The 12,248-nt window shown below is 45.3% G+C and overlaps 1 protein-coding gene across 2 annotated transcripts in view; it reads right to left on the bottom strand.

Moving 5' to 3' along the window:
• The window catches only part of LOC137373587 (epithelial cell adhesion molecule-like), a 36,660-nt gene extending 26,123 nt beyond the window's left edge, over positions 1 to 10,537 (bottom strand). For both annotated transcript variants that reach the window (XM_068038571.1, XM_068038572.1), the window contains exons 1-4: positions 10,373 to 10,537; positions 9,215 to 9,385; positions 6,733 to 6,973; positions 2,203 to 2,274 (exon numbers count right to left, since the gene is read on the bottom strand). In XM_068038571.1, the coding sequence (XP_067894672.1) occupies positions 2,203 to 2,274; positions 6,733 to 6,973; positions 9,215 to 9,385; positions 10,373 to 10,445 (557 nt within the window). In that variant the 5' untranslated portion in view covers positions 10,446 to 10,537. The remainder of the gene's footprint in view (positions 1 to 2,202; positions 2,275 to 6,732; positions 6,974 to 9,214; positions 9,386 to 10,372) is intronic.
• Positions 10,538 to 12,248: the final 1,711 nt, after the last annotated feature.

Raw genomic sequence — 12,248 nt, 5'->3', positions numbered from 1 at the left:
GGGGAGGGGGCTGGCAAGTGGGCAAAATCAGGAAAAAGTCACCTCAGTAAAGTCTCCTCAAAATGCAGGAAGACGTTAATAAACATGCAGGATGGACAGAACACAAGGGTGGTGGAAATGGTAACAATCAATGACTTCAAGAGGAAGTTGGATGGTCAACTGAGAGCAATAGACTTGCAGGGCTACGGGGATCGAGCCGGGGAGTGGGACAGACTGCATAGCTCTGTATAGAGCCAGCATGGACTCAATGGGCCGAATGGCCTCCTTCTATGCTGTTTATGACTCTCTCTCTCTCTCTCTCTCTCTCTATGTAATTGACAAATAAATTTCTATATAGGTAAGTGTGAGGTGGCACATTTTGGTAAGAGGAATAAGCAGGCCCAGACTGCTTGGAGAATGTGTGTATCCCGGGGTAGAGGAGCAGAGGGATCTGGGGATACAGATACACAAATCACCAACAGTAGTAAGGCAGGTTAATAAGTTCATTAAATAAAAAAGCAAACCAAGCACTGGGTTCATTTCTAGAGGAAAGGAATTGAAAAGCAGAGAAGTTATATTAAACTTGTATCAAACTTTGGTTCGATTACCTGTGGTGTACTGCAAACAGTTCTGGTCTCCACATCATAAAAAGCATATAAAGGCACTGGAGTAATTACAAAAAGATTTAGAAGGATGATACCAGAACTGAGAGATTATACTTATCAAGGAGGACAGAACACGCTGGGGCTCTTTTCTCTAGCAAAGAAAGGGCTGGTGTTGTTACAATTATAAAAAGGTTTGCTAAATATAGAGATGTTTCCACAGGGAAGAGATCAGAGGCCATAAATATAGGATAGTCACTAATAAATCCAATAGGGAATTCAGGAGAAATTTCTTTACCCAGGGAGTGGTGAGAATGTGGAACTCACTACTACAGGGAATGGTTGAAGTGAATAACATATGAGGGGAAACTAGACAAGTACATGAGGGAGAAAGGAATAGAAGGAGATGCTGATAAGGAGAGATGAGCCTCCTATGGAGCATGAACACTAGTATGGCTCAGTCGGGCCCAATGGCCTGTTGCAGTGCTATATATTCTATATTAAAAAAGAACTAAAGAATAGACCATTCACTCACAGAATCAATTCTCTGCTCAAAACATGTTATTGAATTGTTGTACTCATCAAGGCGAGGGATCTTACTAAAATAGAAACAGAAAATACTGGAAATATACAGCTGGTCAGGCAGCACCTGTGGAGTGCGATCTGTGGAGGGAAGTTACTGCTGGGAAATACAACATGATCTCATTTTACACGCACGGGTTCTGTGACTTATTTTAAGATCTTGGTTAACCCATGGGTGTTTTATTTTTGTCTGTGCTATTTAAGTACGGGCTTGAATATATTTAAAAGGAGTAGCACAGATTGGAATATTACATGAATTTGTTAACCAATGTGCTAAAGATGACACAGAGTAAATTAAAGCATGTAGTTTCTGGGTCACACACGTCCTGCCAACCAGGTACTTCTCTGAGTGAGACTGGCAGCCTAAATCCAATGGGGTTCGGAGACACTTGGGACTGGGTTAGTTTTGACCCCAAACTGAGACCACAGATTATCTTTACAGCCAATAGGCAGAGCGGGATTGGGCTGGATTTAAACCCAGTTCCTCCAGGAACTGGACATCAGATTCCTAAATCCAGTTTAGAATTGACCAACCTTTTAGTTTCATTGTGGATATGGAACAAAGGCGGGTAAATAGAGTTGAGCTACAGGCGGAGCAGGTCTGAGGGGCTGAATGGCCTCCTCCTGTTCAGAGTGTATGGATGGAGATTTTTATCTTGTGTTCTGTGTGAAGGGGGCACGAGCTGCCTATTAGAGGGCCTTCCTGTCCCAACTCTCTCCTGTACTGAATGTGCAGCTCATGTTGGTGAACAGTTTCACGGCTGATCTTAACCCTGCGCTTTAGGTGACCAATCCTCACACAAGTGTCTAGACACTATGCATTGGCAGGATATTCAACTCTGGTGAGGCATCACAACCAAGCCTGATGTTCACATACATACACACTGTACAGTGATAAGCTTCGGAACCCTGGTTATTGTTTATCCCTCTGCCTAGCTGAGTGGCACTGAGGCCAATTGGAGCGCCCCGTCAGCAGCCCAGCAGAGACCTGCCCACTCAATACTGCATGACCGCAGAGTCAGATTCCAAGCCAACTCACCGGCGGAGTGCCTCTTCCTTCATCTTTAGAAAGACAAACTCCACTTTAAAACTGAAATCGATCTGAATGAGACTATGGGAGAAAATAGAGAAGCAGGTTTAGTCATTTAACTTTCACGTGAACGATGAACCATTTGATTTCTTGCCACAAACTCTAAGCCCCATTGTCAACAATACCAGGCAAACATCAGGAGCAAGATTTGTGATTAGAATGAAGCAGTTCCGTCTTACTTCAATCCAGTAGCTGTCCCTTTAGATCAGGTACACTATATGTCACTAGCCCAGCCTGTCTCGCCGTCCCGGCCTATAACGTTGTCCCATCCTTATATAAATTGAAAAGTTCGTCCTTAATGTTTCCATTAGTAATGAGATTTGAGAGGGATACTTACATACAATTTCAGATATATATAGACAGACTTTGTGATTGGTCAGTTATGAATTTGACAGCCTATTATCCTTAATGTTTCCATTAGTAATGAGATTTGAGAGGGATACTTACATTATCTTTCTTTTGAAAGATGCTAACTAGCATGAAATTTGAACAAGCTTTGACAACCAGTCTCTGGGCAGATAAGGACAGAGAAGGATCCTTGCGAGTGGAGCTCGGTGAAACACATTGAAATCTTCAAAGAGAGATAGTTTGTACACAAAGTAAACACAGGCTCTTCAAACCCAACATACCAACGCACATACTCTGTGCCAAGCGTAGAGAGGGAATATACAGCTCGGAGTGGAACTGGTGGGTACAGGAGGTGCCGGAACGAGCAGTGAGCAGAGTCCACAGTCAGCACAGCTGGGTTTTGAGTCACTGAAGAATGACAGAGCATGGTTTTGTAGAAATCACAGAATTGTTACAGCGCAGAAGGAGGCCATTCGGCCCATCGTGTTCTCCAAAAGAGCAATTCACTCAGTTCCATTCCCCTGCCTTCTCCCCATAATCCTGCACATTCTTCCTTTTCATATAACTGTCTAATTCCCTTTTGAATGTTTCAATTGAACCTGCCTCCACCACGTTCTCTTAACCACGTGACCTTAACCACTTGCTGCGTGAAAAAGCTTTTCCTCATGTCACTTTTGCTTCTTTTACTAAATATTTTAAATCTGTGCCCTCTCGTTCTCAATCCTTTCACGAGTGGGAACAGTTTCTCTCTATCTACTCTGTCCAGACCCATCATGATTTTGAATACCTCTATCAAATCACCTCACAGCCTTCTCTTCTCCAAGGAAAACAGTCCCTACTTCTCCAATCTATCTTCATAACTGAAGTTCCTCATCCCTGGAACCATTCTCGTGAATCTTTTCTGTTCTCTCTCCAATGTCCTCATGTCTTTCCTAAAGTGCGGCGCCCAGAACTGGACACAATACTCCAGCTGAGGCCGAACTAGTGTCTTATACAAGTTCAACATAACTTCCTTGCTGTTGTACTCTCTGCCCCTATTAATAAAGCCCAGGAGACTGTATGCTTTATTAACTGCTCTCAACCTGGTCCTGCCGCCTTCAATGACTTATGTACATATACACCTAGGTCCCTCTGCTCCTGCACCCCCTTTAGAACTGCACCCTTTATTTTATATTGTCTCTCCTACCAAAATGAATCACTTCACATTTCTCTGCATTGAACTTCATCTGCCACCTGTCTGCCCATTCCACCAACTTTTCTATGTCCTTTAAAGTTCTAAACTATCCTCCTCACAGTTCACAACGCTTCCAAATTTCGTATCATCTGCAAACATTGAAATTGTGCCCTGTACACAAAAGTCTAGGTCATTAATATATATCAGGAAAAGAAAGGGTCCCAACACTGACCCCTGGGGAACTCCGCTACTAACCTTCCTCCAGTCCAAAAAACATCCACTAACCACTACTCTTTGTTCCCTGTCACTCAGTCAATTCCGTATCCATGTTGCTACCGTCTTGTTTATTCCATGAGCTAAAACTTTGCTCACAAGTCCGTTGTGTGGCACTGAATAAAACAGCTTTTGAAAGTCCATGTACACCACATCAACTGCATTGTCCTCATCAACCTTCTCTGTTACCTCCTCAAAAAACTTCAGCAAGTTCGTTAAACATGATATTTTCCTTGAGCCATCATGCTGGCTTTCTTTAATTAACTTGGCACAGTGGTGCAGTGGTAAGCACCGCAGTCTCACAGCTCCAGCGACCTGGGTTCAGTTCCGGGTACTGCCTGTGCGGAGTTTGCCAGTTCTCCCTGTGACTGCGTGGGTTTCTGCCGGGTACTCCGGTTTCCTCCCACAGCCAAAGACTTGCAGGTTGATAGGTAAATTGGCCATTGTAAATTGCCCCTAGTGTAGGTCGGTGGTAGGAGAATGGTGGGGATGTAGTAGGGAATATGGGATTAATGTAGGATTAGTATAAATGGGTGGTTGTTGGTCGGCATAGACTCGGTGGGCCGAAGTGCCTGTTTCAGTGCTGTATCTCTAAAAGAAAACTCGCATTTGTACATATGACTATTAATTTTGTCCCGAATTAATCTTTCTAGACGTTGTCTCACCACCGAAGTTAAACTGACTGGCCTGTAGTGCTGGGCTTATCTTTACACACTTTTTGGAACAAGAGTGGAGGGTTTGCAATTCTCCAGTGCTCTGGCACCACCCCGAGTCTAAGTAAGACTGAAAAATTATGATCAGTGCCTCTGCAATTTCCACTCTCACTTCCCTCCGTATCCTTGGATGCATCTCATCTGGTCCAGGAGTTTTATCCACTTTAAGTAAACAGCCTATCTAATACTTCCTCTATCAATTTTAAACCCTTCTAGTGGCTGAATTACCTCCTCTTTCACCATTGCCTGGGTTGCATCTTCTTCTTTGGTAAAGATTGATGCAAAGTATTTAATACCACTGCTATGCCTTCTGCCTCCATGTACAAATCCCCTTGTTGGTCCCTAATCAGCCCCACTCCTCTTTTTCTACCACCTCTTTACTATTTATATGTCTATTAAAAGTTTGGGATTCCTTTTAATGTTAGCTGCCAGTCTCTGTTCATACTCTCTGTTTGCTTCTCTAATTCGCTTTTTAACTTCCCTTCCGAACCTTGTATATTCAGCCTGGTTCTCAATAGTATTCTCGAGCTGGCATCTGTCATAAGCACACGTTTTCTTCCTTATCTTAATTAGCAGAGACTGGGGACACGGTAGCATTCTGGTTATATTACTGGTCTAGTAATCCAGAGGCCTGGACTAAAGGTCCAGAGAACTGAGTTCAAATCCCAGCATAGCAACTGGGGAATTCAATTAATTAAATAAATCTGGAATAAAAAAAACTAGTATCAGTAATACTTGCTAGGAAATTAGTGGATTGTTATATATGTTATTAACCCCATCTGGTTCACTAACGTCCTTTAGGGAAGGAAATCTGCCGTCCTGACCTGGTCTGACCTATATGTGACTCCAGACCCTCAGCAATGTGGTTGATGGCCCTCTAATGGCCTAACAAGCCATTCAGTCATCGTGGTCATGGTTTGCCTTGCTGACTGTTTAATGAATTTATTCTCTTGAACACCTCGGCCTCTTTCCTTATCCACACATCTATGACTAGTCCTATCAGAGTTGTTATGATCTGGAATGCACTACCTGAAAGGGTGGTGGAAGCATTTCGTTAGTAACTTTCAAAGAGGAATTAGATAAATCATTTTTTTTAAAAATTCGTTCATGGTTATGTGGGCGTCGCTGGCCAGGCCAGCATTTATTGCCCATCCCTAATTGGGCTCGAGTAGGTGGTGGTGAGCTGCCTTCTTGAACCGCTGCAGTCCTAGTGGGATAGGTACACCCGCAGTGCTGTTAGGAAGGGAGTTCCAGGATTTTGACCCAGCGACAGTGAAGGAATGGTGGTATAGTTCCAAGTCAGGGTGGTGTGCGACTTGGAGGGGAACTTGCAGGTGATGGTGTTCCCATGCATCTGCTGCTTTTGTCCTTCCAGGTGGTAGAGATCGTGGGTTTGGAAGGTGCTTTGAAGAAGCCTTGATGAATTGCTGCAGTGCATCTTCTAGATGGTACACACTGCTGCCACTGTGCGTTGGTGGTGGACGGAGTGAGTGTTGAAGGTGGTGGATGTGGTGCCGATCAAGTGGGCTGCTTTGTCCTGAATGGTGTTGAGCTTCTGAGTGTTGTTGGAAAGATTTGAGGGCTATAGTGAAAGAGCAGGGATTATTTGGATAGCTCTTTCAAATAGCTGGCACAGCCAGGACGGGCTGAATAGCCTCCTTCAGTGCTGCATGATCAAAGATCTCACACAGAGAGCAAGCCACATCTAAACAGCTGCTGGCTCCAGAAGCAGCCACTAGATGTCCATCTGGATTTACAGACTCTCCAGTTTAATTCTTCCCTCCTACCACTCAGACTGAGGTCGCCTGTAAGATCTCTGCTTTTGGCACTGGCTGAGCTCAGCATGGTGCAGGGATCTGCCTGCTGTGCCTGGCCATGTACCTGAGCCATCGGGTGGGTGTGGGGGAGACAACAGTCAGCTTTCCTGAGAGAAAAGTCAACTTAACCTGGAGGTCACAGAATAAAACTCACTGGACACGAACGAGCTGGTCACATTTGGGATCATCCCCAGTCTTGTCAGTGACCCTGACCCCCGCACTGTCCACACACCAGCAGAGATTGGAGTCGTCGTCGCACTGTTTGGCTTTGAAGGTGCCATTGGTCTCACACTCGGGATCGTACAGATCATCCACTCGCCTACCCCCTGGCTGGCTGCTGGCTGTTCGGCTCTTGTGAAGCATCTCCAGGTGCAACAGCCGGCATTTCGGAGTCACTGAAAAAATTGAAATTAATCAGAAGAATTAATACATAATAAATCATAGTACATAAATTATATACACTTTAGATTACATGATATACTGCAATTTTTATTATAATTTATAGTGTACACGCTATTGTACACATTCAAAATGATAAAATATAACATTTCTTCTTCTTCGGCCTCCTTGTCTCGAGAGACAATGGGTAAGCGCCTGGAGGTGGTCAGTGGTTTGTGAAGCAGCGCCTGGAGTGGCTATAAAGGCCAATTCTAGAGTGACAGGCTCTTCCACAGGCGCTGCAGATAAAATTGGTTGTCGGGGCTGTTACACAGTTGGCTCTCCCCTTGCGCTTCTGTCTTTTTTCCTGCCAACTGCTAAGTCTCTTCGACTCGCCACACTTTAGCCCCGCCTTTATGGCTGCCCACCAGCTCTGGCAATCACTGGCAACTGACTCCCACGATTTGTGATCAATGTCACAGGATTTCATGTCGCGTTTGCAGACGTCTTTAAAGCGGAGACATAGACGGCCGGTGGGTCTGATACCAGTGGCGAGCTCGCTGTACAATGTGTCCTTGGGGATCCTGCCATCTTCCATGCGGCTCACATGGCCAAGCCATCTCAAGCGCCGCTGACTCAGTAGTGTGTATAAGCTGGGGGTGTTGGCCGCTTCAAGGACTTCTGTGTTGGAGATAATACAGTCCTGCCACCTGATACCAAGTATTCTCCGGAGGCAGCTAAGATGGAATGAGTTGAGACATCGCTCTTAGCTGACATATGTTGTCCAGGCTTCGCTGCCGTAGAGCAAGGTACTGAGGACACAGGCTTGAAACACTCAGACTGTTGTGTTCCGTGTCAGTGTGCCATTTTCCCACTCCCTTTTGGCCAGTTTGGACATAGCAGTGGATGCCTTTCCCATGCTCTTGTTCATTTCTGCATCAAGAGACAGGTTACTGGTGATAGTTGAGTCTAGGTAGGTGAACTCTTGAACCACTTCCAGAGCGTGGTCAACGATATTGATGGATGGAGTGTTTCTGACATCCCGTCCCATAATGTTTGTTTTCTTGAGGCTGATGGTTAGGCCAAATTCATTGCAGGCAGCCGCAATCGTCAGCACATCAGCAGACGTGGTCTCTTCAGACTACTAGCAAAGATCGGATGTCCACCAAAGCTCCTAAGTATCATCACCTCATTCCATGACAATATGAAAGGCACAATTCAGCCTCATCAGACCCCTTTCCTGTCCTGAGTGGCGTGAAACAGGGCTGTGTTCTCGCACCTACACTGTTTGGGATCTTCTTCTCCCTGCTGCTCTCACATGCATTCAAGTCTTCAGAAGAAGGAATTTTCCTCCGTACAAGATCAGGTGGCAGGTTGTTCAACCTTGCCCGTCTTAGAGCGAAGACCAAAGTACGGAAGGTCCTCATCAGGGAACTCCTCTTTGCTGACGATGCTGCATTAACATCCCACACTGAAGAGTGTCTGCAGAGACTCATCGACAGGGTAACATATATAGTAATCCTTATAGTGCATATATTACACACGCTATACTGAATGTGTTATACACTCTACAAAAAAGACTCGCATTTCTGTAGCATGACCTCATGAAGCCGCAAAGTGCTTTACAGCCAATGAAGTGCTTTTGAGGTGTAGTCACTGTTGTAATGTAGGAAACCCAGCAGCCAATTTGCACATGGAAAATATAAGGTAATGTCCAGATAATGGATATTTTTGTGATGTTGGTTGAGGAATAAATATTGGCCAGGACACCAGGAAGAGCTCCGCTGCTCTTCTGTGAATTAGTGGCTATGGGATCTTTTACATCCACCTCAGGGCAAATGGAGCCTTGGTTTAACGTTTGATGCAAAAGGTGTTACTGCAGATGATGCAGCATTCCCCACACTGGATTATCAGCTATGCTTTTTGTGCTGAATTCTTGGAGTGGGACTTGAACCCACAGCCCCTACTCAGAGAAACGAGTTCTACCATGCTAAACATACCTATCATATTATATAATGTCCTGCCTGTATCTAGATATATAAAACTAGCAGAGTAAAAGCATACCACTGGCCCATTAGATTATTAATTTATTGATGTGCTTCCTGTTCCAACAACTTATTAATTCACTGGTGCTCGACCCTGGAGCGGAATGAAAGGAGGGGTTTTTCTGTCGAGAGTCAGCTGTCCTTTGAGCAGGTTTACACAGAGGTAGAAATAAATGGTGCTCACACAGAGTGAGAGCAAAAGCCGAGACTCACGCTGATTGCAGTTGACAGTCAGATTGTCGTAACCACGGAAAACAGCCTCGCAGGTTCCACATCGGTTGAGGTGGCAGGTCACGTACTGATTATATTTGCAGCTGGCGTCCTCGCACACTTCATCAAACTCACAATTCTCTCGGGCTGGGTAGGCATCAGGGCATTCATCGTCTAGGTAAGTGAGGAGAGAGGCAGTCAGTTCCACTGGGCTCCAAAAACAAACAGCAGCAATTCTTCAGCAAAATTTGTTGCAAATATGTTTTTAATGTGAGTTTTATTTATATTTCCTTCCTTTCAGACCCCCTCCCTCGCTCTCCCTCCTCCCCACCCTGCCTCCACCACCTACCGCCCCTCCTCATCCCTTCATCTCCTCTCTGCTCCGTCCCCCATTCCTACCCCCTCCGTCCCTCCTCCCACTGCCCCATTCCCTCCCCTCTCACTACCCTACCTCCCCTCCCTGTCCCCCTCCTCCCCCTTCCACAACCCACAGCCTAACTCCCCCTCCCTCGCTTACGTTTAGCGCATGTAAGGTGCTGAAGAAAGTGGGTGAATTTGGTCTCCTGCAAGTGTGTGAATAGATTCATCGTGAATCAGCACCCCCAACACCGACAATGGAGAAGAGAATTGGGCAATGTGTGTGCCCATTTCATGCTACTGACAATGGCTGAGTTCACCTGTACACTGAGAGTCCTGGAGTCCTAGAATTATACAACACAGAAACAGGCCCTTCGGCCCATCCAACGCCACCTCCAGCGAATAAAGAAATGAGGTTGCATTCCTATAGCGCCTTTCCCGACCTCAGGATATGCTTTACAGCCAATGAAATGCAGTCTCATTACAGGTGCGTAATGTAGGAAATGCAGCAACCAATTTGTGCATGGTAAGATCCCAGAAAAAAAAAAAACCGTGAGTTAAGTGACTAGCTCATCTGCTTTGTGATGTTGGTTGAGGGATAAAATATTGGCCCCGGACACAAGGGAGAACCCGCCTGCTGTTCTACAAAACAGTGCCGTGGGACCCTTTACGCCCGCTTGAGGGGGCAGACGGGGCCTCGGGTTTAACATCTCAGCACCTCCAACAGTGCAGCACTCCCTCAGTACTGATACTGGAAGTGTCAGCCTAAATTTCGTACTAAAGTAATTCATTTCACAGGCTTACCTGGTATTGCTGAAACTGTGCAAATATAATCTGCCATCAGTACCACCACAAACAAGCAGCCAGACTTTCCCATGGCTGTGCGTCTCGCACTGAAGTTGCTGCAGAATCTAATGCTAGCCCCTCGCCTCTCCCAGCAAAGTGCCAGTCTGACAAGCTGGTGACCAGATCACCTTCAGCTTTAGCGAGGAGGGAGGTTAAATCAATCAGGCAAACCCCACATTCCAAGCTGTTTATATTTAACAGCCTGTTTTGTTGATATACCTTCAAGGCACGACTAGTCTTTTAAGACCCATCACCACCAGAGTTCCATTAATGTGGCTGCCATGGGTTATGCATAAACAAGTGGCATTGCTGCAAGTCAGTCTCCCACCAGAGAACACAAGACAACGCAGGAAGACTAACAAACACAAAAAAAAAAATGCAGAAAAAATTAACAGGAATTGCTAGACAAAAAAATTTACATTATTGAGAGTTTTTTTTTCTTATTCATTCATTCATGGGATGTGGGCATTTATTGCCCATCCCTAATGGCTCTTGAGAAGGTGATGGTGAAGCCCCCTTTCTTGACAACTGAGAGGCTTGCTAGGCCTTTTCAGAGGGCAGATAACAGTCAACCACATTGCTGAGGGTCTGGAGTGACATAGGAGCCAGACTGGGTAAGGACGGCAGATTTCAAAAAGCACATGAGTGAACCAAATGGGATTTTAAAAACAACCCCGTAGTTTCATGCTCACTATTACTGAGACTAGCTTTCAATTCCAGATTTTTATTAATTAACTGAATTCAAATTCCACCAGCTGCCAGTGAGATTTGAACGCAAAGTTGGATTTTGGGTGTAGATTTTGTTTAGTAATTTCCAATGATGTTGGTCACAGATCTCGGCTTTTTTTGAAAGATGAATGGACAGGAGCAATATTTTGTACAACAGTGAGGCGCTCCACAGAGTGGAGAGGGGCTCAATCCCCACAGTCAATGTGGGTTTCATATCACAGCTGTTGTGGCTTAAGAAGTGCTGAGATGGGAGGTGGCGGCATCCCGAAGCGTGTTTGAGGACTAAACTTCATTGTGGGGTGTGGGGTGGGGGGTGGTGGTAGTGGGGGAGCCTGGCTGCGGTTGTGGGCTTCTCCTGTTGGTGGTAGCTGGTGAGGGGGGATATGCTGGGTGGTTGGAGGCAAAAGGATCTGTTGGACAAACCTTGTGAGGTGGCTACAGAGCACTAGGACATGGGCTCATAGAAGCACTAGATCAAACAAAAAGACTAAGGTCCATTAGTTTGTCTTCCACCATTCTGGTAGCCACATGATACTGTCATGGAAGTGTTTTTTTCCCCTCTGTTTAAAAACTAAAGGGGATCTGTGTGCCTTTAAGACTGAGAGTTGTTTGTCTCTCTGAAGACAGCTTGTGCGAGCTGCAAGAGAGAGAGAGAGAGAGAGAGGTCACATGGTGTATTGTATCAGTTTGACTTGTGTGTAAAGACTGGCTAGAACTGGTTTGAACTAGACGACCAGTGAAGCATTCTCTTTGAAGGAAGGAAAGATTTGTCTCTCAGCAGAAAATCTGCTTTGGCCTACAGGCTGTGTTTCACCTAAAGAGAAAAAGACCTCTGGAAAGGAATTCCTTTTTTTCTTCCAGTCTCTACGAAGTCTCTACCCCAGGAGTGACTTTCTGTTGCCTTTCATATTTCTGGGAGTTCTGGAAACTTAGTAAAGTTTTACCGATAGACTGCTAATTCAAAAATCTAAATAGACCTGTTGTTATACTCCTTGTTGAAAGATCTGTGAGATGCCTACTGCAGCCGAAGTACTGTGAATGCCTATCCATTACAGACTGTTCATCAAACTCGCCTGAAGACTTCGAATGGCATCTGACTATTTGA

The sequence above is a fragment of the Heterodontus francisci genome, chromosome 9 (assembly GCF_036365525.1).
Source record: "Heterodontus francisci isolate sHetFra1 chromosome 9, sHetFra1.hap1, whole genome shotgun sequence".
Lineage (NCBI taxonomy): Eukaryota > Metazoa > Chordata > Chondrichthyes > Heterodontiformes > Heterodontidae > Heterodontus > Heterodontus francisci.
This window is presented reverse-complemented; position numbering and strand designations above follow the sequence as displayed.